Below are 26461 nucleotides of genomic sequence, written 5' to 3' on the forward strand. Positions count from 1 at the left end.
CCTATGTAGTTACCTTTACCCATGTTCTTTATTTCATATAGATTTGAGTTTACTGTTTAGTGTTCTTTCAATTCAGTCTGAAGAATACCTTTAGCATTTCTTGTGAAACAGGTTTACTAGCAACAAACTGTATTTGTTTATCTGGGAATGTCTTCATTTCTACTTCATTCTTAAGAATAGTTTTGTTGGACATAGGATTCTTGGTTAACAGCTTTTTCTTTCTGCACTTTGATGAATCAACTGCCTTTGATAAAGGCATCAACTGCCTTCAGGCCTCCGTTATTTCTTAGAAAAAGTCAACTGTTAATTTTACTAAGAATCCCTGTATGTGATGAGTCTTTTTTTTTCTTACTGTTTTCAGGATTCTCTCTTTGCTTTCAACAGCTTGATTATAGTATGTCTCAGTGTAGGTACCTCTGAACTTACTCTATTTGGGGTTTGTTGAATATCTTACATTTGTAGGTTATCTTTCATCAAATTTAGGGTGTTTCAGCCATTATTTCTTCCAAAATTCCTTCTGTCTCTTTCTCTCTCTCCACCCCTCTCCTTTGGTGGCTTCCATTATGTGTATGTTGGTGTACATGGTGGTGTCCTACATGTCTCTTAAGTTTTGTTCATTTTTTTTCATTATTTTTTCTTTCTGTTCCTCAGATTGGGTAATCTCAATTGACCTAACTTCAAATTTGCTGATTCTTTCTTCTGCCTGCTCAAATCTGCTATTGAACTCTAATGAATTTTTTTCATTTCTGTTATTGTACTTTTCAACCTCTGAATTTCTATTTGGTTCCTTTTTATAATTTTTATTTCTATACAGTTATGCTCTAAGTTTTGAGACAGTGTTCTCTTGGTTCCCTTTAGTTCTTTGTCCATGGTTTCCTTTACCCTTTGAGAATATTTAAAGCAGTTGATTTAAAGTAAGTAAATTGTTTAGTAAGTCAAATATTTTAAATTAACCAAATTAAATATGCTCAACTGTTTCCTCCAGTTTCTATTCATTTCTTTTATTCCTTTGTATGTGGCATACTTTATAGCTTTTTTGCATTCCTAAAGCTTTTTTTTGAAAACTGGACATCTGTAATATTATCAGGTAGCAACTCTGGAAATCAGATTCTCTCCCTCCCCAGGGTTTCTGGTTGCTGTTGTTGTAGCTATTCTTGTTTCTTTGTTTAGTAACTTTTCTGAACTATTTTTGTAAAGTCTGAATTCATTGTTGTGTGTAGCCATGGAAGTTTCTGTTCTGTCATCTTAGTGGTCAGCTAGTGATTTGACAAAGATTTCCTTCAAAGCCAAGACACAGGTGTTTTGTTTTTTTTTAAACTCGATTAAACATTTACATGTTTGCTAAACATTTTTGTTTAGTTTAAAGAGTCCCAACGAAAGTTGATTCTGATGGGTTTTACCAGAATTTACTCACTATTTTTTAAGAGGAACAGGATTTTACCATTCCTTTCACTAGTTTATCTGATAACACCAGGCAAAGTATCTCTCTTTTTTTAAAGGTTTGCTTTTGGAAATAAAATCAAGGAGACAAAGGGAGTTACTTAGAACTAACATATATAATCTTTTTATTATTAATTTAAGATTTTTTTTCTTTAAAGTTGCTGATTTGTTAGGTGTAAAAGTCAAATTTCTTCACCAAATGGTATGAAATAAATTGGATAAGACTAAATTTACTTTAACAATCAATTTTACTACTTTTTAATCTTGTAAACTGTTAAAAGAAAACATGGGTACACAAAAACATCTGAAAAATTATAATTGTGTTTTATCAATGCAAATAGTTAGAACCTCAAAATTATCTCTTAAACTTACACAGTATTATACATTATAAATGTAAGACCACACAGAATATTGTAAAGACTTGAGACCTCATAATATTGATCAAAATAAAATCATAAAGGCATTCCACAAAATTTAATTTTAAAAGAATGACATTCACTTTTTATGAAAAAGAGATTACCCTGCCATAATCTTCAGTAACTGTACAGCAACAACTTAGACATCATCTCTGGAAATTCAATGCTTGGGACAGGATAAATGTATTCAAGAAATAAAGATGAAATTTTATGACAAGATCATAGAATTTATCAAGAAGTTTTACAAGTTTATAGAAATGCTGTAAGCTAGAAATAACTCCTTTCTGCCTCAAACTAATTGCCCTGGAAACTCCCTAATGTAATTTAGTCTCATAATTTCAAACTGTTTTGACTTCTTAGTCCTTACAAAGAAATTGTATTAAGAAGTAGCAACACTTTCATACAGAGAAACTCTTCTTACGCAACTTGAAGCTTGACAAACTCCTGTGGAATCTGCCATATGGTAAGGCATAATGAATAGACTGTTGACTGTTAGATCTGCTGTTCATTTAGTATTAGAGCAGGTGCAAAATATAGCATCTTCCCACTGACATGTTTATACAATCCCCATCCTAGTCCAAACACCAATAAGCTCATCTAAGAATAATGGATGAGAGTTATTATGGTCATCAATATGTAAGTTTTGAAAACTTAGCAGTGATTCAAACCACTTGACCACCAAAAGAAATTGCCTCTTGCCTACTTAAGACTTTTTAGCAAAGAATCAGAGGGATCAGGTTTTGTGTTGTCATGTTCTACACAGGTCACATCTGGTTCTATGCTCATTAACAGGTTTATCAATGGGCAGACCAACTGTATTTCTTGATTTTGTAAAAAAGTGATTCGCTGGCTTATAGCTTGGCTTTCATTTGGAATTCCTACTGGCTGTGGGAGAACAACAGTATCTCATGCTCTCATAAGTCTGACTTTATTGAACTTTTAAAATTTTTCACCTCCACGGACTATAATAGCCTGACAGTTTTTTCTAAGATAATGTGCTAGGCAGTTCTTCTCTGCAGATTTTGTTGAACATGTAGCCATTTCTCCCAGTACATAAATAGTTATGCTGCTGATTATAGTTTTATTATACTAAAACGATAAAAATAAGAAGAAGCAAAAAAAAAAAAAAAAAAAAAGACAGAGCAAGGAACAGGAGGGTCTCAAACACAAGCTTCCATGTCCTCTCTCACTCTCTCCATGTAGAGTCATAATGCATCACACTCCTGGCAAAGCAATGTCATTATCAATCATGGAAGATCTGGAAAGGTACTCTTATGATATAGGTGATATATATATTTGAATTATAGGGCAAGAAAGGGGCTTTATTACCATGGCACTGATGTAAGAATTCAGAATTTACTTCTAGGGATATGAGGTATGAACTCTAACACTGAGAGTCACCAAATTCAGGAATGAAGAAAATATTGCCTAAACCATAAAGTATACAGATATTATTATCACTGTTATTATAACATTTGATCAGGCTAACGGACTTCAAACTTCTGGCTGAGAATCTTCCACAGCAGTGAACTAGTGTCCTTAGGATTGAAAAAGCTCAAATATTACATTGTCTGAAAAAGGGAATTACTCCTCCCTACTTTGTGCACCCCATTATGATATCCCTACACCCTAATATACTGGTACATAGTGGATATAGTCAATAAATTTCTGATAAATTTTAAAAGGAACTCTCTTTCCCTTCAGAAAAGGAAAAAAAAATTAACGTGTGTTAGGAGCATATCATCAGCTTTTGTATTAGTACCTTAAATATATTGTATTTCATATAATCCATGCAGAAACTGTGAAAACAGTTATTATCATCCCCACTTTATAGAGAACTAAACCACATGGCTAAAGCCAATATTGAAACCCATATATCTATGAATGAAAGACCTATGCTCTTCCCACCAAAACAAACTGATCTAACATTCTACTGTACTCTACCTCAGAGCAGACCCAATACATTTTGGGAAGCTCTCTCTCTCCAAACAGATAATGAAGTCTTAATAAGGAAAAAAGCAACATTGCCTGAAAGGCAACTGCCAAGAGAGAGATGGTTTCTGGTATCCAGTTGGCTAAAAAATACCCATAACCACAATAAGTCTGACTTACAGACAAAGAAAAGCAGGGAAAGCAAGTAGAAACATCTAACTAGAGAGCTAGAAGAATTATGGCATATAGAACTCTGCTTAAAGGGTTTCAGATGGTACCACATGACATAAAACATTGGACAGCTCATGTTCTCAATTGTTTTTGCTTGCTAGTCAACTTCTCTGACTCATACTCACACCACATAATTTATTTTTTATTTAAATTTTTAAAATTGTGGTAACACACAAATACTATGAAATTTGTTATTTCAACCATTTTTATGTGTATAATTCAGTGGCATTAATTACATTTACAATAGTGTGCTACCCTCACCATCATCTACCACCAAAACTTTTTTAGTCACCTAAAACAGAAAGCCTGTACCCGTCGAGCAGTCACCGCCCATTTTCCCCCTTCTCCCAACCCCTGGTGGCTTCTAATCTATCTTCTGTCTCTATGAATTCGCTTATTCTAGATATTTCATATAAGTGCAATAATACAATATTTGTCCTTTTGCGTCTGGCTTATTTCACTTAGCATAATGTTTCAAGGTTCATTCAAATCGTAACATGTATTAGAACTACTCTTTTTTTTTTTTTGCATGGGCAGGCACTGGGAACCAAACCTGGGTCTCTGGTATGGCAGGCGAGAATTCTACCTGGTGAGCCACTGTCACACCTCCCCAGAACTTTCTTCTTTTTTAAATGGTTGAATGATATTCCTGGGTGCGCATGGTGGGGAGGGGCGCATGCATACGTGTCTGTGTCTGTATGTAACTCTTTTTGTTTACCCATTCACCTATCAACAGACATTTGGGTTGTTTCCTCCCTTTGGCTATTGTGAATAATGCTGTGAACGTTGTGTGCAAAATCTGTGTGAGTTCCTGCTTTCCATTCTTTTGGGTATAAAAACCGAGTAGTGGAATTGCCAGGTGGTATGAATTCTATGTTTTAACTTTTTTATGCATTTGATTTCCAGTTTTTATTAGATTACATTTATATTAATATTCTATGTTTAAGGGGAATATTCTATGTTTAAGGGGATTCATAATTTACAACTCAAAATATGAAGAATATCTGTTGTAAAAGAGCTGTTAATTACTAGAGAGTCCTCAAATGAGCATCATTAAGAATGGTGGCGTTAAAAGATGAAGAAAGAAACATATTTAAAATTAGAACTTACAGGATAGTTTTTCATTTAAATTGTAATAATATATTGAAAAGATTTCAGTTAAAACTTACTTTTCTTTTTCCTCAAACTGAAAACAAAATGTAGAATAAACCTCCTGAGAGTAATGTGGGTCAGTCCATTGCTTTCCAAAACTAATGATAGACTTTGTAGGTAGGCAATGTGTGAGGTTGAAGGGGAGGATGAAACTTCAATTATGTGATCATTAAATAAATTAGCTGATCAATGACCTCCAAAGAACAGGCATAGTACAAAATGTATTTATTTCAAAATATCAATAAAGGCACTCTCCAATACAATTCGCACTTTTCATCAGACACTATTGTACAATTGACTTATAATGAATGTTAAAATTAATGCTTTCGTACTGGATAACTGCACGGGTCAAAACATTCTCTTGGAGTAGAGGATAACTGGCTTTCACATTACTGTAACAGAAAAAATCTAATGAGAACTTATAAAATATTTTTTAAAGTCTCACATAAATCTCCTAGTTGAACTTTTATAAAACGTTCCAGTATTCAATTTACATTTAAACATATATTTTGGCACAAAATCTAGTTAAACGCAGATTTCATCTTCAACATACAATTAACATAAATTATTTCGAATGCAAAACTAATATGTTTTACAGTTTTAACTTTTTAAGGAACCATCAAAGTGTTTTCCAGAGGATATGCCATTTACATTCCCACCAGCAATGCACAAGGGTTCAGTTTCCCTACATCCTTGGCAACACTTATTTTCTGTTTTCTTAAAAATAGTCATCCTAATGGATGTGAAGTGTATCTTACTGTGCTTTTGATTGGCACTTCTGTTCCCCACCCCCATTCTTAAAATTGTATTTTGAATTAAGTTCAAGTTTACAGGACAGTTGCAAAAGATAAAACAAAATCCATACAAAGAACTCCTACCCAGATACCCAGATCCATCAATTTGTAATATTTTGCCACATTTGCCGTATCAAATCTATCCACTCATCCATTAATCTATTTGACTATTTTTATAAACATTTGAGAACAAGTTGTATACATCATGCTCCTTCAACACTTAATACTTCCATGTACATTTTCTGAGAATTAAGATGTTCACTTATATAATTATTTTAAGTAAAATTTTCAATTATTAACATTGATATAAAGCTTACAGTCTATATTCTCAATTTTTCATATGTTCCAATAATATCTGTTTAGACGTTTTCTCCTTCATTATTGGGTCTAGTAAAGGATCAAGTATTACATTTAATTGTTATTGTCTCTTTAGTTGCTCTTTTTCAATTGTGGAAACATATATACAACATAAACTTTCCTATCTCAACTACTCCCAAGCATACATTTCAATGGAATTAATCACCCTCATCATGTTGCATTGTCCTTGCCACCATCCATTACCAAATCTTTCCCATCATGCCACACGGAAACTCTATACCCATTAGGCATTAACTCTTCATTCCCCCTCTCTCCCAGCCCCATAACCTGTACTCTACTTTCTGTCTCCATATATTTACACATTCTAGCTATTTCATATAAGTGTAATCATACATTATCTGTCCCTTTGTGTCTGATTTATTTCACTCAAAATGTATCAAGTTCTATCCATGCTGTAGAAGGTATCAGAACTTTGTTCCTTTTCAAGGCTAAATAATATTCCATTATATGTATATACCCATTTTGTTTAACCAGTTATCAGCTGATAGACACTTCTGGCTACTGTGAATAATGTTGTTGTGAACAAATACCTGTCAGAGTCCTTGTTTTCAATTCTTTTGGATATGTACTTAAAAGTATATACTACTGGGTCATATGTTTAACTTTTTACCAAACAGAATCACCAAAGTGTTTTCTACCGTGGTTATACCATTTTACATTCCCACCAGCAATGTACTAAGATTCTTATTTCTCCTCATCCTCAGCAGCACTTGTGATTTTCTGTATTTTTAATAATAGCCATTCTAATGAATGTGAGGTGATACTTCATTGTGGTTTTGATTTACATTTCCCTAGTAGCTAGTGATGCTAAGTACCTTCTCATGTGCTTATTGGCCACTGCAAATCTTCTTTGAAGAAATGTCTATTCAAGCCCCTTACCCATTGTTTTATTAGGTTGTTTGGCTTTTTACTATTAAGCTATACCAGTTCTTTATACATTCTTGATATTAAACCCTTATTATATATATGGTTTCCAAATATTTTCTCTCATTCTATAGGCTGTCTTTTCACTTTCTTGAAAATATCTTTTGATGTCCTAAAGTTTTAAATGTTGATGAAGTTCAATTTATCTATTTTTTCTTTTGATCATTATTTTAGTGTCATATCTAAGAATACAAGGGCCTGAAGACTTACCCTTACGTTTTCTTATGAGTTTTATGTTTGTAACTCTTATATTTAACTCTTTGACCCATTTTGAGTTAATTTTTGTATGTGGGGTGAGGTAAGTGTCCAACTTCATTCTTTCACAGGTGAATTTCCATGTAATCAACTAACAATAGATAATTTCTGTACTCTCAGTTCTGTTCCACTGGTCTACATATATATGTCTAACCTTATTCCAGTACAACACTGTTTTAATTGCTGTAGCTTTGTAGTAAGCTTTGAAACTAGAAATATGCATCCTCTAACTCTGTTTTTCTTTAAAGATAGCTTTAGCTATTCAGGCCCCTTGCCATTCCATATTAATTTGGTGACTGGCTTTTCACTTCTGCAAGAAAGTCACCCAGAATTTTGACTGGTACACATTGAATCTGTAAATTGCTTCGTGTTGTATTAGTATCTTTACAACATAAGGTCTTCCAATCCATGAATGACAGGATGTCTCTCCATTTATTTAGATTTTCTATAATTTCTTTCAGCAATGCTTTGTAGCTTTCAGTATATAACTCCTTAACTTCCTTGGTTAAATTTATTCCTAGATATCTTATTCTGTCTGATATTATTTAAATTGTGTTGCTTTCTAGATTCTCTTTTCAGATTTTCCACTGCTGATGCATAGAAACAGAACTGATTTTCTACATGTTGATCTTATTCCCTGCAACTGTGTTGAACTCATTAGCTCTAATTGCTCTCTTGTGGATTCTTTGGAATTTTCTACATATAGGATCATGTGTTCTGCAAACAGAGATAGTTTTACATCCTCCTTTCCAATTTGGATGCTTTTTCTTTTTCTTCCCTAATTGCTGTGGCCAGAACTTCCAGTACAAGGTTGAATAGCAGTGGTGAAAGTAAGCAGGCATCCTTGTTTTGTTCCTGACCTTAGGGGGAAAGCTTTAAGTCTTTCACTTTTAAGTATGATGTTAGCTTTGGGTTTTTCATATATGACCTTTATCATGTTGAGTAAGTCCCCTCCCTTCTATTTCGAGTTTTCTGAGTGCTTTTGTTAAGAATGTGTGGTATATTTTGTCAAATGCCTTTTTTTTGCAATAATTGAGATGATCAAATGATTCTTTTCTTTTATTCTATTAATGCAATATATTATGTTGATTGATTTTCTTATTTTGAACCATCCACCTCATTTGGTAGAACTGAGTCCCACCAAGAAACTAAAGGCTGGAGAGGACCCTCCCCATAACCCCAGCATGGAAGACCACTTCCCCGTTTCCTACACATATATATACTTGGATGAAACCAGCAGCTTTGGGGCCTAGGAATAGCTGCCATTTACCCAGAAACTGGGTGCAATTTTGTTTTTTTTAAGTGTACAATCAATGGATTTAGTATATTCATAGGGTTGTTTAACCATCACCACAAGCAATTTTAGAACATTTTCATCATATCAAATAGAAATCCTGTAAAAACTATCATCCCCAATTCACTCATCCCCTGTGCCAATTTGAAAGGATTATGTGCCCTAGAAAAGCCAGATTTTAATTCTGATCCATCTCATGGAGACAGCCATTTCTTTCAATCTCTATTCAGTACTCTATGTTGGAGATTTGATTAGATTATCTCCACAGAGATGTGATTGGCCCAGTTGTGGGTATTAACCTTTGATTAGAGAAAGTTGGGACTCCACGTGTTCCTGGTGGGTCTTAATTAGTTTACTGGAATCCTTTAAAAGAGGAAGCATTTTAGAGAGTCCAGAGTCATGAGAACCACGAGAGCCCACACAGCCAGAGACCTTTGGAGGTGATGAAGGAAAACATTCCCAGGGGAGCTTCATGAAACAAGAAGCCTGGAGAGAAAGCTAGCAGTTGTCGCCATGTTCACCATGTGCTTTTCCAACTGAGAGAGAAACCGTGAACGTCATCAACCTTTCTTGAGTGAAGGTAACCTCTTGCTGGTACCTTAATTTGGATATTTCTATAGACTTGTTTTAATTTGGACATTTTTGCAGCCTAGAACTGTAAACTTGCAACTTAATAAATTCCCCATTTTAAAAGCCATTCAGTTTCTGCTATATTGCACTCTGGCAGCTTGCAAACTAGAGTACTGCCCAAATCTAATAAATGATTGATTACTTTCTGACTCTCTCTATTTTCCTATTCTGGAAAGAAATACTTTGTTTCCATAACTCTGCATTCTAAAAAGCCTAGCACAATGCAAAAGACTCAAACACAAGGCCCACTGTGCACTGACAGTGATTTGATAGAAAGCACAGATTTGGAGTCAAAAGACCTAAGTTCTAATTCCATCTCTGTTACTCTACTGAGTTGAAGATTCTTGGGTGAGTTACTTAATCCTTTGAGCAACAATTTCCTCAGCTGTAAAATGGGACTAGTATTACAACTCTTGCATGATTAATGTTAAGGATTAAATGAAATGTATGTACGGCACCCATCATGGCAGTAAACACCAGTAAGCACTGGGAAAAGGCTAGTTCTCCTGAATGCCACCCTCCACCATCCAGCCAGGCCCTCTGAAAACTACTAGGATAATTCTACTTCTAAAATGGCAGAGTTATTCTGACACCTCTAAAACTTGTACTATGCTTAAGCAAGCATGTGCGTGTACACACACACACACAACACATGACCTACTCCAGGTCATTATCAAGTCTTACAGTTTCTTTTAACTCACATTTCCTCATCTTTATAGTCTCTCCTCCCTTTTAAGTCACTTGTTCATTTTAGATTTTTACAGAACTTCCTAATGTTCTCACTCCTTTCTTTCCCACCCTGGCCTCACTTCATCAACCCTTCAAAACTCTGTTTTAAGCCACCTATAGACATTTTTATTTTAGAGCTGGAAAGGATCTTAAGAAATCATCCAATAAAACATCCTGCCTAGCAAGTAGGTAGGGCATATCAATGTGCATTTTATACAGATGAAACATAGGAATCAAAGATTTTACTGCTACTTCTTCCCTGAAATCTCCAGACAAGTCTCCCCACCTCCCACCTCTCTGGCTTTGTTTCCTTTAATCAGTCAAACAGCTAATCCTGAAATATCATAGCTCTTAAATGTCTGTTTGGTTTTATTACCTTAAAGCTTCTTATTTTTCATTTGTTCATCTTCAGAAAGAGAGACCAAGTCTGCATATTTTAATTTACTGAAACACTGGATATGCATTTCATAATTGCTGAGTTTTATCAGTCAGTTTCTATCTACCTCTCTCCCACATTAACATACCTTATAAGAAACTGGTAATCCAGATTAAGACCCGTCCTCATTCAGTTAGACCATGCCTTAACTAAAAATAACATCATCAAGATATCCTATTTATAATGGGTTCACACCCACAGGGACATGGTTTAAGATTAGGAGCATGTGTCCATCAGGGTCCATTTTGATGTACTCCACTCTGAACCACAAACCCAGGCTTAAAGTATTTGAACATAAAAAAATAAAATGATGGGCGGGCCGCGGTGGCTCAGCGGGCAAAGTGCTTGCCTGATATGCCGGAGGACCTCGGTTCGATTCCCGGCCCGAGCCCATGTAACAAAAAACGGAAAAACAAAGTACAATAAAACAAGAAAATGTTTAAAGATGTTTCCCTTTCTTCCTTCCTTCCTTCCTTCTATCCTTCCTTCCTTCTCTCTGTCTTTCCTTTAAAAAAAAAAAAAAAAAAAAAATAAAATAAAATGATGTACCTATGGCTTAACTTCTAATATCTTTCTTTTATAGAATCTATAAAAATATCATCATAAATTATTGCTAATACATTATGAATATAAATGCAACTTTATAGTATAAAAGTTTTATCAATGTAATCACTAGATCCCCTACATCCCTTATTAATCCCATAGAATCTAACCCAATAAAAACAACCACCAGTTTCCTCAACAGCTAGAGAGCCCCCCTAGTCCCTATACTGCAAGTTTGACAATCAATTCTGACAAAGTCCCACTTTAATCTCCCTGCAGGCACAAGACTCATTTTATGCAAGACTCATTTTCTGAATATGTTTACTGAGTCCCTACTAAGTGCCTGGCACTACACTAAGTACTTTTAATAGAATGGTGAATAAGATGCCTCTGCCTTCAAAGAGCATACAGTCTATTGGGGGAAGATTAGCAGAGATAACACAGAGAACTCTAAGGAGTTTATGGGGTATAGCAGAAAGAGCAGTGAAGTAAGGACAAAGAGTGGTAGGCTGAATTATGGACCCTGACGGACACATGCTCCTAATCTGAAACCATGTCCCTGTGGGTGTGAACCCATTATAAATAGGATATCTTGATGTTATTTTTAGTTAAGGCATGGTCTAACTGAATGAGGATGGGTCTTAATTTAGATTACCAGAGACTTTACAGAGAAAGTCACCGAAGTGAGAAAGCGGAAGTCACTGAATTGAGAAAGGAGAAGACATCTCCATATAACAGGAAGTAGAGAGATGCAAGCCAAGGAACCCCAAAGATTGCTGGCAGTCAGCAACAGAATGTTACAGTCTTCAGGGAGAAACCCAACCTTACTGATATCTTGACTTTAGACTTCTAGCCTCATAACTACAAACACCACAACATGTTCCTGTTGTTAAGCCAACCCACTGTGTGATATTTGTGACAGCTGCTCTGGCAAACTAAGACACAAGGAAAACTCAATTCTAACTCAGTTTCCTACTATTCTAACATTCTGAGATTTGGCAAGCCACGTTCCTACACTAAGCTTTAGTTTTCCCATCCATTAAGCAAAAGGTTTGGAAAAGATAACACTTAAGGTCCTTTTCAGCCTCTAAGAGTCCGTATTCTGAAAGATGACAATAAAATAGCAGCAATAGCAGCAATAGCCACTGAAGGCTCATTGTGTACCAGAAATCCCGCTGGCCACCATTTATATAAAATAAGGTTTTTGTACTGAATGGCAGTACTGGTATTACTGCATTAGTTGTTCTTTTTTAACTGGAAAGAGAATGGCTGGTTTGATTATATTTCTTTTATACTTATGTCATATTTCCCAGAAGAATTTGAAATGACAGTAGAAATATATTAAGACTGAGCCTTAATAGAGAATAAAGACTAAATTAATAATAAATGTAGAAAGGCCATAGAAAAAAGATTTTTAACAATTATGGGCCATGCTGGAGAGCCATGATAGTTGAATTAAGAACTTTGTTCTAAGCTTCCTGATAGGCAAAGCAAGGAGGAAAATACAAATAGATATGCAGCTCTTAGAGAAAAGAAAAAATATCAGCTCAACAGGAGACAGTTTTTCCAGGCTGAGTTTTAAGAAGAATTTGTCACCAGGTTTTTGCTTCATTCTGGGTGATTTGTGGAGGCAGAAGGAGGAATGTGGAATGAGGGAACATAAATAAATAGACTTAATTAATTTTCAAAACCTGTTTTTCAGATATTGAAAATAAAAGTTTAACTTTATAATCATATATCCAACTTATATTTAAATAAGCTTTTTTCAATTATCATATATTTTGTGGTTAATAGAGAAATAGTTTACTTAAGATCATTTCTCCATCTGTATATGTGGACAAAGTTTCATTTTCAAAGGGCTGTAGAATTCCATTAATATGGCTGCAAAGCCCTCTTTGAATTTTCCAAATGAAGATAGGCTGGCCACTGGTTAAGACTCAAAGCCAGAACCCACTGATGCATCTCCAAAATAATCATCCAAGCAGTCATGCCTACACATCCTTACCTCCATGTTTTGGGACTTAAGGAAGAAAAGTTTATAAAGTAGATGAGTGTGCTGGTTTGAAAGGAAGTGTGCCCCTTAAGAAAAGCCATGTTTTAATATAAATCCCATTTCATAAAGGTAGAATAATCTCTATTCAATACTGTATGTTTGAAACTGTAATGAGATCATCTCCCTGGATGATGTGATTTAGTCAAGAATGGTTGTTAAACTGGATTAGGGGATGACATGTCTCCACCCATTTGAGTGGGTCTTGATTAGTTTCTGAAATCCTATAAAAGAGGAAATATTTTGGAGAATGAGAGATTCAGAGAGAGCAGAGAATGCTGCAGCACCACGAAGCAGAGAGTCCACCAGCCAGCGACCCTTGGAGATGAAGAGGAAAAACGCCTCCTAGGGACCTTCATGAAACCCGAAGCCAGGAGAGAAAGCTAGCAGATGATGCTGTATTCGCCATGTGCCCTTCCAGCCAAGAGAGAAGCCCTGACTGTGTTTGCCATGTGCCTTCTCACTTGAGAGAGAAATCTTGAACTTCATCAGCCTTCTTGAACCTAGGTATCTTTCCCTGGATGCCTTTGATTGGACATTTCTATAGACTTGTTGTGATTGGGATATTTCCTCGGCCTTAGAACTGTAAACTAGCAACTCATTAAATTCCCCTTTTTAAAAGCCATTCTGTTTCTGGTATATTGCATTCCAGTAGCTAGCAAACTAGAACAATGAGTAAAACAAATGGTGGATTCATTTGACTTAAATACAGTTGTAAAAACTTTAACAGTTACATAGGAACTCTCCTTAGGAAAATAATTTGCAGAGAAACAAAATCTATTCTTTTGCTGTTTCTTAGTTAGAAAAAATGCATTTTTAATATACAAAAACTATGAACAATGCCAATTCTTTTTTAATATACCCATATGTTACATTTCATTGTTGGCACTAAAAATTCCATGCCGTTCTCCTAAATATAAATTTGGATATGAAACAATATTTTATTATCTAAGGAAAAAAAGCATAGCGTTTTGACTAAATAAGAGATGCAATTTACATTACCACCATAACAGATTTTCCAACTCAAGGCTTCCATGACATCAATAAACTATTTCATAAAAAGATAATACTACCAACTAAATCTAATTACTTGTTTTAACAACTGCCTTAATAACTGAACTCAGTCCACATCATAGATATTTGGAAAATAACAAAGCTCTAAATCCAGAAATGTGAAACACTGATCACACATATTTCTTAATGATAAAATCTTAAGTGAACTATTTTCTTATAAATTAGTCCCATTATGGCTCAATGATATATGCCAAGGGCAAGGGTGGGCAAAGGAGCAGGAAAAGAATATATATTACAGATGTTCCAGAGCCACACATAATCAAAAACACATCCTTCTGTATAAGCTTTGTACTTTGCCCTTTAGAGAAGAACTTTCTAAGTTCATTATTAGGCATTTCTTCAGTAATGGCATAATTAACCATAATTAGCCCCTTTAAAAGAATGAATTACAAGGGTAAGGAGACTGGAATTGGTAATGAGTAATTTACCTGTTCAATTTCTGCTCCAACTAATTGGGACAATTTGCCTTGGTATCATGTTTGGATTTTAATATAAATTTCTCTTTTATCCAAGTAATTTCAAATGATGAGAAATTCATTAACTAATCACAGATTGTCTAATCACAGATTGTCATTTACTGACTTCAGGGAGTGTTTATTGTGGTTTGATTGGAATGAATGATCTGATCTTTTTCCTTTTTCAGTAGATCCCTCTTTGTACTTATAACCATTAAGATATGCCCGTTATAAATGGAAAAAATCCATATATGCACAATCAGCAGCTGACAATTCTTAGTCAAGCAATCTTGAATTATTTTTAACTTCAGAGGGCATCCATAGTTCAAGCTCACACATCTAGGACAAGAATCCCATCCTCATCACAAATGCAAAGTACATTGGCTTATACTTTACTGGGTTCTGATGACATCAATCAAGCTTAAGTGGCTATGATACAGTAGACATTCAACAAATGTCAAATGAATGAATAAATATTCTGACAAGGGACCTTTCTAGAAGAAGAAGCTGCCATTACTTGGAGAAGGGGAAGTTTTTAAAAGAAAAAGTGGTTTAGTGAATTTTACTCTCACAAATAACAGAGGAAAACCAGACTACTCCAAAAGAACCTAAACAAAAGGGATTCAGAAATAGAAGTTACACTGTCACAACAGCAAGCACTGTATAAAACTCTTAAATTTTTGTAGCTTCTTTTTGTCATATTTATTAGCTTTTACAGTAGTAAAAGCCTTAAGATGAAAGGACTCTGGATGTGTGTTCACAGGGGCAGCAAGGAAGAGAGATCTATTACCTGATACCAGTGTGAAGACAGAGAGGAGTCTTAGGGAGAAGAGTGAACAATGCCAGCTTTAAATGAAAAAAGACAGCAAACTGGGTTCAAGATTGTGTCTTTTGATTTCTATATTAAAACAGAACATGGCACATAGTAGCTATTGATGAAATCTCCATTAAGTAAATGAATGATCCCTTCCTTCCATCCATTCCTCCCTCTTGTCCTCCCTGGAGCCTGCAAAGTCTAAGGGATGAAGAGATTCCCTGACAAGAGCCTTAAAAACTTTTCAATTTGCCCTCTTGAAACCTACCAAAATATTAATTTATGTCTAAGCATTCAAAATAAAATAAACTCTGGGCTCACTTCCTACTAAGAGAGAAAAGTCCAGAGGGAGAGTCCGTGGATACTGTCAGATTGAGGAAGACTTTGCTGTTTCTGCCCAGGATAGACGGTTCACACTGTGCAGCAGAGCAGTTAGTCCAGTCCTATGCTGAGAATGCCAGAAATCGGTAAATTTTACTTTTCTTTAAAATTTGAGTCAGTACTTTCTCCCTAAACCATATTTGAAAACCAGTTCCCACCTCTTTTTTCCCTTCCACCCACCCCCCTTCCAAAGTAACTAAAAAATATATACCTTTGCTCTCCAAGTCCCTTTGGTCTCATACCCAAAGATGAAAGTACCCTGACTGAATTCAGGGTCAATCTCTTACCCTGTCAGGAAAGCTAAGGAGTAGGAGTTGTTCTTGGAAACAAACGCGGAGCGATGTGTCTGTGTCATCTTGCCTCGGGAAGGTTCTTCATTCTCCGAATCTGAGAGACGTGCAGGACACTGTCAGGGAGACAAGGGAGCCAACAATGTCCATTTGGGGTTCCCATGGAACTCTCCCCTAGCAATAGTTTCCAAATCTCTCCTTCTATATGTCACCCTCTGAGCTCCTGTTCTGTTTCCAACTGCCTCCTAGAGATCCCAATGTGGGTAACCCAAATGTTGCTCAAACTCAATACATCCCAAATCACTACCTCTCTTCTCTAGCCCCACCACCAACTACTTATTCCACCAACACAGCTTTGAAACCTTGATGCCATCTATAACCCTTCCTTTCCCCTTTCTCCTAAGTCATAATAACATTTTTACAGAGCTTTTAAGTATCCCAGCACTTCCAAATATTTTATTTCATTTACTCTTCATATCAGCGTATCAAACAGTGGTTATTACTATCCATCTTTTAGAGATGGCAAACTGAAGCTCAGAGTAGTTAATTTACCTAGGATTATAGAGTTAGTTAGTGAAAACCTTCTGTCTCCAAATTGCCTCCATGTTTTTTCCATTATTTGACAATCCATTTCACTCTTAAAATGTCTCTCAGATCTAACCTTTCCATCTATACTCACTGTCATTGACTTATTTTAGATTCATTCTTTACTTACATCATCTTCTACTTGGACTATTTACTGGTCTTGCTCTCTCCAGCCTTTCTTCTCTCCAAACTCACTTCATTCTACCAGGAATTAACTTTCCAACTTCACTTGCTTAACTGTGGGTGATTTCAGGATGAAATCTAAACACCTCAGTATGATATCATAATAACCTTCACAAACCAGGCCCAACCTTCTTTCATATATGAACTCCTTGAGCTCTAGCTACAACCAAACTACTATCTACTCTCTACATGTACCATGGTCTTTCAAAACCTCTGCACTTTTGAACATGCTACTTGCTTAACCTAAAATTCCCCTTCCCCTTTCTCTGTATATAAAATACTCAATGGCTTTTCAGAGTTATCTTAAATGTCACTTTCTCTGCAAAGGTTTCCAAATATCTTTCCCCATCTTGACTGTGTCCATTTATTTATTTTCATTATCTTTTGAAGTTTCTTGCTAAAGTCTTTTGCTTCACATTTGGAGTTTCTTTTAGATTGCCTTTTGCATATAAAGTAAGGTTTTGCTTCACAATTCAATACGAAAGTCTTTTTCTCTCATAGGTAGCAACTAATCACACTGAACTGTAACTTCCTAATTAGAGGGTCTGTCTTTCACTTTAGACAATAAACTCTGAGTGACTGTTTTTTAAAAAAGTTCCCAGTAACATCATTTGGTCAGTAGACACAAAATATAATCTAACGCTTAACTGGTTACCTAATGATCAAATGATTATCAGAGTAAGAGCTGTAGGCATAGGCATGCAAGGCATCACATAGCTTAGAGTATCCTGCATTCCTTAATGCTTTATTATTCTCTAGGCTGATAGGTACATACATACAGTAGGCTATGTTTCCTCATAATTAGTCTTTGAGGGATGGTTTACAGTGTGACTTTTCAATTTTGTAAGGCATCACTCCTTAGAGAAAGAACCCTGTGGTACAAACTATTCACTGGAGAAAGTTTACAGTATTAACCCATCATTGAGTTTTATAGGCTATTCTCTTCCTAATTCTTGGAAAAAAGAAAAACGTTTAATACGAATAGACTTGGCAGATAAATAATGGCAATTTCTGTCTAGTTAGGCCTCTCTTCATAATCAATTTAGTACAGTGTAAAAGAGTGTTCAAATTCCAAATCTACCACTTAGCTAGCATAGTCACCGTGAGGTAGTTACTTTTATTTTTTTGAGCCTCAGTTTTCCTCACAACTTCCTATAAAATAAAGATTGTGGTAGATGAATACCACAGATATTTCAGCAAGTCTAAAAGAAGCACCTGGCATGTTAGGTAACAAGTAGCAGGCACTCAACAAAAGATGGACTGTTTTGTTTGTATTAATTTTAACACAATTATTCTTTTAAGAAGAAATCTCAGTTTTATAATAGGTATATGCAAGTTTCTTTTAATTTTTGCCAGATGGATTACAGTACAAATAATTATTCAGACAGAAGCTACCCCACTCCTCTACACTTCTACCCCCACAAAATCTAGAGCCATACAATAGGAAAATATTTACCTTGCATCTTTCACCTTGGATAAAAATAAGCTTATAGCATTACAGATTCCTAAAATGATACAAATTATACATAAATAAAAATCTCGGTAGTGATATCTAGAAAAATGGTGTGCCTAACAAAATTCAAAGAATGATAATACTCAGAATTGGTAAGGATGTGAGGAAATTAGTTTAGTATGTTTATGTACTGATAATGGTGAAAGCTTTCTGGAAGAATTCAGTAATAAATACCAAAAACCTTAAAAAGGATGCTCCCTTTGACCTGATCATTACACTTATATAATGTATTCTAAGGAATTAATGAAACAAATAGATTTCATCATACGTGTTTAAAATTGTAAAATCTCAAGAGTAGATTGAGTAAATAAATTAATTACATAAATTCTAAGTCAATTCTATTTAAAAATAATGTTGTGGACTCTTTATTTACATGGAAAGATATCCATAATTTATAGTTAACTAGAAAAGGAAGGTTATAAAACCATATGTACATTGGGCTGCATTTTCTGAAAAAAAAAATCATAATGTGCACATGTGTGCACACACATACATGCTTAGAAAAGAAATCTGGAAGGCTATTTACCAAAACATGTACAGGGGTTATCTTTAGGTTGTAGGATTACAAGTAATTTTTACTTTCTGCTTTTTCACTTTTGGTATGACTATAATTTGTTTTCCAAAAATTCACATGCTATTACCTGTACCATAACAAATTAAACACTGTGCCCATTTTATTCCATTCTTAAAAAAAATAAGAGATGATAATCTCTGTTTCTGGAATAAACCCTTTCCTCCCCCTAGCAAAATTCAATTTGACAAACATATATCAAACGCCTGTGATGTGTAAGGCAGTAGAGCAGATTTTAAAATGGTCAAGGTACATTTCCTATACTCAACAAATTTACAGTCTAGTGGAGAAATACAAGCACCCAAATAATTGTTATGTATGGGAAAATAAAATAAGTCCTGTAAAAGTTACAAACTGTATGGGGGTGGGGTGAAGGAGGGAATTATGGGAGTTGAGAAGCCAGTGAGGAATTCCTAAAGGCTTCATGAAGGTGAGACCTTTTGAACTGGGCGTGGAGAGTAACCTTTAACAGAAGGTAAACTGGGTACATGTGAATGAGATGAAAGTGCAAGAACAAAGACCCTAGGGAGGGAAAGCATACAGTATACATCTGGGGGAAAGCAAACAGCTCTATCCCCTAGAGTTCTGGGATATAAAGCAAGGATGGAAAAATAAGCTGGAATCATCCTAGGAAAGACCTTAAATGTTAGGGTGAAGAGTTTTCATTTCATTCTACAAGTAATAGGAAGCCACTAGGGATTTTGGGGGAGTGAATGATCAATAGAGCTCTAATCATAATACTCCCTATATAAAAAATAATCCTTCAACTGGCTTTTCACTGAGTCCACTTGAGCTTTTCTTGGGTCCCTCTTTGAATGTGGCCTTGGTTAAACTAAATGAAATTACTTGCTCAACACCAAAAACTCTTAAAAGACATATTTAATGCAAAATAGACCCATTCAAAAAATCCTCAAAAATATTTAAAAAAAAAAAAGGCAAAATCACAAAAGTCTAAAACTTGAAATGTTCATAAATCAGGTTTTATTCTATGTGTTTTTGCACAGAAATATTTGTACTATTGACTATTACTAATAAAAAAATTTCAGCAAAAATGACCCACCAATGGAAGCAGTTGGCTTCACTGCTCAGGTGATTATCCTGAACCATCCAGGCCAAATCAGTGTTGGCTATGCACCTGTGCTAGGTTATCACCCAGCTCACATTGCTTGCAAGTTTGCTGAGCTGAAGGAGAAGATTGATCGCCACTCTGGCAAGAAGCTGGAAGCTGGCCCCAAATTCCTGAAATCTGGTAATGCTGTCATCATTGATATGGTTCCTGGCAAGCCCATGTGTGTTGAGAGTTTCTCTGACTATCCTCCTCCCGTTGTTTTGTTGTTCATGATATGAGACAGACAGTTGCTGTGGGTGTCGTCAAGGCAGCGGACAAGAAGACTGCTGGAGCCGGCAAGATCACCGAGTCTGCCCAGAAAGCTCAGAAAATGAATATTACCCATAACACCTGCCACCCCAGTCTTAATCAGTGGTGGAAAAACAGTCTCAAAACTGTCTCAATTGGCCATTTAAACTTAATAGTAAAAGACTGGTTAATGATAACAATGCATCATAAAACCTTCAGAAGGAAAGGAATGTTTTGTGGACCATTTGTTTTTGTGTGGCAGTTTTAAGCTATTAGTTTTTAAAATCAGTACTTTTTAAATGGAAACAAGGACAAAAAATCTGTCACAGAATTTTGAGACCCATTAAAACAGTTCAATGGGGAAAAAAATGAAATTTTGTATTCGTTGATTCTTTTTAAGACTAAAATTAGGTTGATGCACTTGATTTTCCATTTCAAAGACGGTGGCAACAAAAGAAAAAATAACCAAAACAATTTCTCTGCCATGACATGAATTAATAGTAGAAAAATAACTCCCTGGAGGAAACTTGTATCTGACAAGATCAAGAGTGGCAGCTTCTTTCTATAGGGGAGCCATAGTGGAGGCTGAGCTCTCTCTGAAAGACTGGTTTGTTCTACAAAGAAGGTCCTTTCTTCTTCTGGGTATACTTCTGGGTATTTCTGCCTGAGAGATGACAGACCACAGCTGGCCTTTATATATAATAAAGATATATGCATAAAACTATCATATATTTTATACTTGCCTTTCTAGCTAAAATTTTAGTACCCCCTCAGTCAATAGCAATCTTTTATCTACTGTAATTCCAAAAGTACAAAGCATTAATGAATACATAAGAACTTCATGCTTGTTAAACTAAAACTTTTAAAAGATTGAAACCCTGTAAATTCAAGCTGCCATTTTAATAATAAATAATAATTTATAATAATTTAGTATAAATTAAATCAGAAAGCCCACATGCATGAGGTAGTCAGCAGATACTATTAATCCAAGAAAGCTTAAATAACTTCAGTTTGGGAAGTTCAGGAAAAAATGTCTTTGCAAAGAGTAAACCTGAAGCAGTTTGGGAAATTAAGTAATTTGGTCAAAGCCATAGAGTTTGTTAAAGTGCTTGGACCTCTCTAGAGAAGACGGCTTCTGGTCTAGAGATTTTTTTCTTTTCTTTTTTTTTGCTCCACTGCTATGTTGCCTGTCTTTATATATGGTAAAGTTTTATTAATTTCAGCTAACTGAAAAAATCAACGTGAAACACTAACAAACCTGAATGACAAAATATTTTAACAGATATGACACTAAAGATAAGTTCAGTGCACACAGTAAGGACTAGCAGATGGTCCAAAGTGGCTCACTAAAGAAATAAAACTCATTTGTAATTATCACTTTGAGTGTAATAGTGGACCCTCCAAAAGTATTTTATTATATAAATTACATATACCTCTTACAATGTGAATTGCTTTGTAAATAAATAACGAAAGCAAATTCAGACAACATATAGCCCAATTAAAAGTCAAATTAGATTAAGTTTAGACTAAGTTTTTAAGGATCTGCCTCATTTCTAGCATATTTACTTAGGGCATTATAAAAAATAAAGAGAAGTAAAATGCAAGCTCCAAGGAAAATTAGTTGAAGATAGATGACGTATAAAAATCAAATGTCAAATAACAGCACAAGAGTCAAAATGACAATATACACATGAAACGTAATACTTATGCCAAGTTTTTCCACTCATTCACCTTTTTTTCCCCCACTGTTGCCTTAATTTTTCCTTGCAGGTCTCACGGTTCCATTCATAAATTATTTTCTCCAGCTCTCCCATAGGCCGCAAGCTTCTTACTACTCTTAAATTGCATTGTCAATGACTATTACTGATCTCCTAATTCACCAACAATGGATTTTCAGACCCATGTCACCTGGGCTGGCTGCTGATTCTGAGGCAGATGCTCATCAAAACAGTGATCTACTTACACGTTCCAAATTCGTTTTCAGTGCTAATGGCTCATCTCTTCTTTTCTGTTCATCCATTTTCTTTCTCCCTGTTTCTGTATCCTCTGATGACAGCTTATGGATCTGATCTTCTGAAGTTTTTTCCTCTTGTAACTTCTCCTCTCTTAACTGAAAACACAAATTATACCGAGACGGAAGAATATTAGGTGACTCTAGATTTACAAACATCTTTTACCAAGTAGTCTATTAGAACAAACAGATCACATGGCAATTTTGAGATTAGTTTTCTTATCACATATAAAATCCTCTTGATTTTTAAGTGTCTGCTTTTACTCAGCTCTTGCCAAACACACATACTTCATAGCTCATAATAAAAAAATAAGGATTATCACTTAGCAAAAAAAAAAGTCTGAGCCTAAAAGCTTTCCTTAATTCCGTAAACCAGACATAACTGCATTGAGCCAAGAGAAGCAAAGTTTAAGTCCACAGAGAGCCAGAGAAACTGGGAATAGGCATGCAGATATTTATGCCTTGTGGGCAACAGAACAAATGATTTATCACAGTCCCAATGCCCTAGATATTATACTATTATCCTGTGGTCCAGAGAGTAGGTCAGTATGCAGAGTCTACAAAGAAATTTAAGACAGAGGCATATGTTCCTCATTTGGGAGCACTAGCATGACATTACAAAAATAAGATGGGCTTTGGAATAAAAACCTGAGTTCCAGTGGTTCTGCCACTCACTTACCAGCTGTATAATCTTGGGCAAATAAACCATCATTCACTTACCTACAAATTAGGGATAATGCTACTTACTTTGCAGATACTAGGAGAAGAAAATGAGATAATAATATGAAGCCCTTATGTTGTGTCTTCCTGTGCACTTAGAGTATACAAGTTCCCCTTCTTTATCTCCTTTCTTCCCTTTTCACAGCATATTTAAAATAAAATTCAAATGAGATAATGTATATAAAAGCTATTATAGACTATTAATTTTTAAAATCATTCTTGCTAAAAAAAGATTAAGAAAAAGAATAAGTACTGTATTTTTTATTGGATGGAGTCCCAGGGTTAAAACAACAATAATGATAAGAAATATCTTCCCAATTTCTATAGGTCTGATTCCCATAAGCCTGAACTAATCTTTAACACAATCAGTCTAATCAAGAGGTTAATGAATATGCAAATAACACCATACACAATGCTATGCCAGAGGAAATTCAAATGAAATAATATATGTACTCCAAACTCTGCCCAACTCAAACAAGAACACAAGAGGGAGAAAAGCAAATCCATAACAAGGGAGAAGGCAAACCTGAAGTCTATGCTAACTACCCACATAATAGAATCAAGGCCCTTTGAAAATCTAAGATGAGAAATTCCTGGTCAACAACTTGGCCATAGTTGTTATCTTTCACTCAGATAACAAGTTTGAGTATCTCAATAATTGCTATCCCCTACTGAAAACTATGTGGTAGGGGCTGAGGTAAGCACTGTACATACATTATCTCACTTAATTAGAAAACTAAGGTTTAAGAGTTAGGTAATATATTAATTCACATGGCCACAGGAACTAGAGCTGGAATTCAAATCTAGGCCTATCTCAGTGATCTCAACTGAGAGTGATTTGGCCCCCAGGAGACAGCTGGCAATGTCTGGAGACAAATTTGGTTGTCACAACTGGGGAAGAGGTGTTAACTACTGGCATCTAGTGGGTAGAGGCCAGAAATGCTGCAAAACATTCTAAATGCACAGAATAGCCACTGCCCACCCCCACATACACAATCTCTACATGAAAGGATGTTGTTTTTTTTAAATATTAAATATCCTGTTTTATGTATTTTAGTGTTACCCTGTTTAGTGCTTAACAGTATTTACATGTTATATACTCTGACTTTTCCAGTGTTTTAGAATGTATTACTTCTGCCTCTTAATAATTTTTATTACTGTTCTCAAAGTTTCTGACTGGGGACTTCGGTTGCTAGCAAAACAGCCCTTTCATTGCAATGGTTTAGTCATTAGCAAAAAAGCATCATCTTAACAAAGCCAAAAATTTAGAAAGGTGAAAAACTATAGGCCCACTTGAATCTTCACATCAGTCATGTTGATCTTTTCTATATATTGGGTTCTCTGGAAGAGCTTTTTTTTTTTTTTACATGGGCAGGCACCAGGAATCAAACCCAGGTCCTCTGGCATGGCAGGCAAGCACTCTTGCCTGCTGAGCCACCATGGCCCACCCTGAAAGAGCTATTTTTATCATCTCTTTTGGTGCTTACTTGTAAGGATTTGAGAACTGGGTCTCTAGGAGAAGAGTTTTAATTCTAAAAAAGCTTCAGGGAATGTCAGAAGGTAGCATATAAACTTGAAAAAGATATATCAATAACTGCTATTTATTGTATCTTCTATGGTGCAGGAATTATTTGCCTTATACAGCTCATCTCACTTAATCCTTAAGAGGTCTGTTTTAATCTGTTTATTATTACCATTTTGTAGTCACAAAAATTAAGACTCAGTGATTATTTTCCAAAGTCACAGAGATTGAATATTAAAGAGCTTAAATTTTAGAGTTTGCCTTTGACATCAGTTAATCAGGGTTTCTCACCCTCAGCACTACTGACATTTTGGGCTAGATAATTCTTTGTTGTGGGGGGTCAGCAGAGTCTGAGAAGAAGGTTTATGTATGAATACTTTATTAGGGAACAAGAATTAAGGACAGGTGGCATAATAGGGAAAGATGGAACAACAATACAAAGGAATGTCATAACTAGACTAAAGCTACAGGGGACAGAATGAGAAACTATGAAATGCATCTCAGTCTGAGATTAAAAAAAAAGAAGAATATATCTATTGACTCCCATCTACCACTGATAAAAGTTTGCCCCTTGGGGTATTAAATGTCTCTCACTTTGGCTTGTACAATTTAAGTAAGTTCCCACTGTGCACACTGCAGCAGCTACAACAAAGAAACCCCAGAGATGAAAACAAGAGGCAAGCACTACAAGCCTGAACAAGAAAATCTCTGGTTGCACCAAAGTGATATTATCTGCTACTGTAATGGAATGGATTTTCAATACTTCCATTTCCAGATGCTAACTACTAGAGTAGAGAAAGAAAAGCTATTGACTTCTATACATTAAACTCATACTCAGTCACACTATCAAGAATACTGTACAATTTTTTCAAGAGGAAAATATCTTTGTCCTTACTAATTTTTTGTACTTACAAATTTTTTAAAATAAGTTTTAATCTAAGTATAACACATACAAGAAAAGTGTACAAATCATAATTGTACTGCATGATGAATTATACAAAATGAGCACATCTGTGAAGCCACTACCCAGATCAAGAAACGAACACTGGTGGTAAGCACCCCAAGGCCCCCTTCTGTCTACTCATCAACCAAAGGTAACAGTGATCTTGGCTTCTAAAACCATAAAATTGTTTTACTCACTCAACATTCTATTGGTGAGATTCATTTGTATTGGGAGTAGTCTGTTTCTCCTCATTGTTGTATAATATTCCATTGTCTAGTTATAGAAAAAGTTATTTTATTGTGGATAGACATTTCAGTAGTTTCTAATTTTTGACTATTTACAAATAAGCTCCTATGAACATTCTTGAATATGTATCCTGGTAACATACTGTTCTGTTTCTAGAAGAAAAACTGGTAAGTCATAATGTATGAGCGTATTCGATCTTAGTAGGTGCTGCCAAAATGGTTGTACAAGTTTAGTAGATACTCCAAACCAGTTGTACAAATTAATTACACTCCCGCAGTGTTGGAGGAAAATGACAATTGCTCACAGCCTTACTAACACTCAGTACTAGTAGTATATTTTAGCCATTCCAGTGGGTGTACATTGGTATAGCATCTCTCTGATGACTAAAGATGTTGGGCATCTTTTCATATATATATTGACTATTTGGAAATCCTCTTTTAAAAGACACCTGTTTACATCTTTGCCCTTTTTTCTTTTAATGTTTGATTTTCCCTCCCTAATTGTGAGGTCATAAACCAGAGAAGCCATATATCCTAGATAAGGCAAACCCTACCCCAGCCATAAGTGCATCTTAAAGCACATGTGCACATTC

The 26461-nt window shown here is 35.3% G+C and overlaps 1 protein-coding gene and 1 pseudogene across 1 annotated transcript in view; both read right to left on the reverse strand.

Annotated features, from left to right (window-relative positions):
* RNF169 (ring finger protein 169) overlaps positions 1-26461 on the reverse strand; it is a 158000-nt gene that overhangs the window by 15205 nt on the left and 116334 nt on the right. Inside the window, exons 3-4 of the mRNA XM_077113577.1 lie at positions 22391-22537; positions 16216-16334 (exon numbers count right to left, since the gene is read on the reverse strand). Of these exons, the coding sequence (XP_076969692.1) occupies positions 16216-16334; positions 22391-22537 (266 nt within the window). The remainder of the gene's footprint in view (positions 1-16215; positions 16335-22390; positions 22538-26461) is intronic.
* LOC143643905 (progesterone receptor-like) lies at positions 1844-13165 on the reverse strand (annotated as a pseudogene).

This window comes from Tamandua tetradactyla, chromosome 8, assembly GCF_023851605.1.
Source record: "Tamandua tetradactyla isolate mTamTet1 chromosome 8, mTamTet1.pri, whole genome shotgun sequence".
Lineage (NCBI taxonomy): Eukaryota > Metazoa > Chordata > Mammalia > Pilosa > Myrmecophagidae > Tamandua > Tamandua tetradactyla.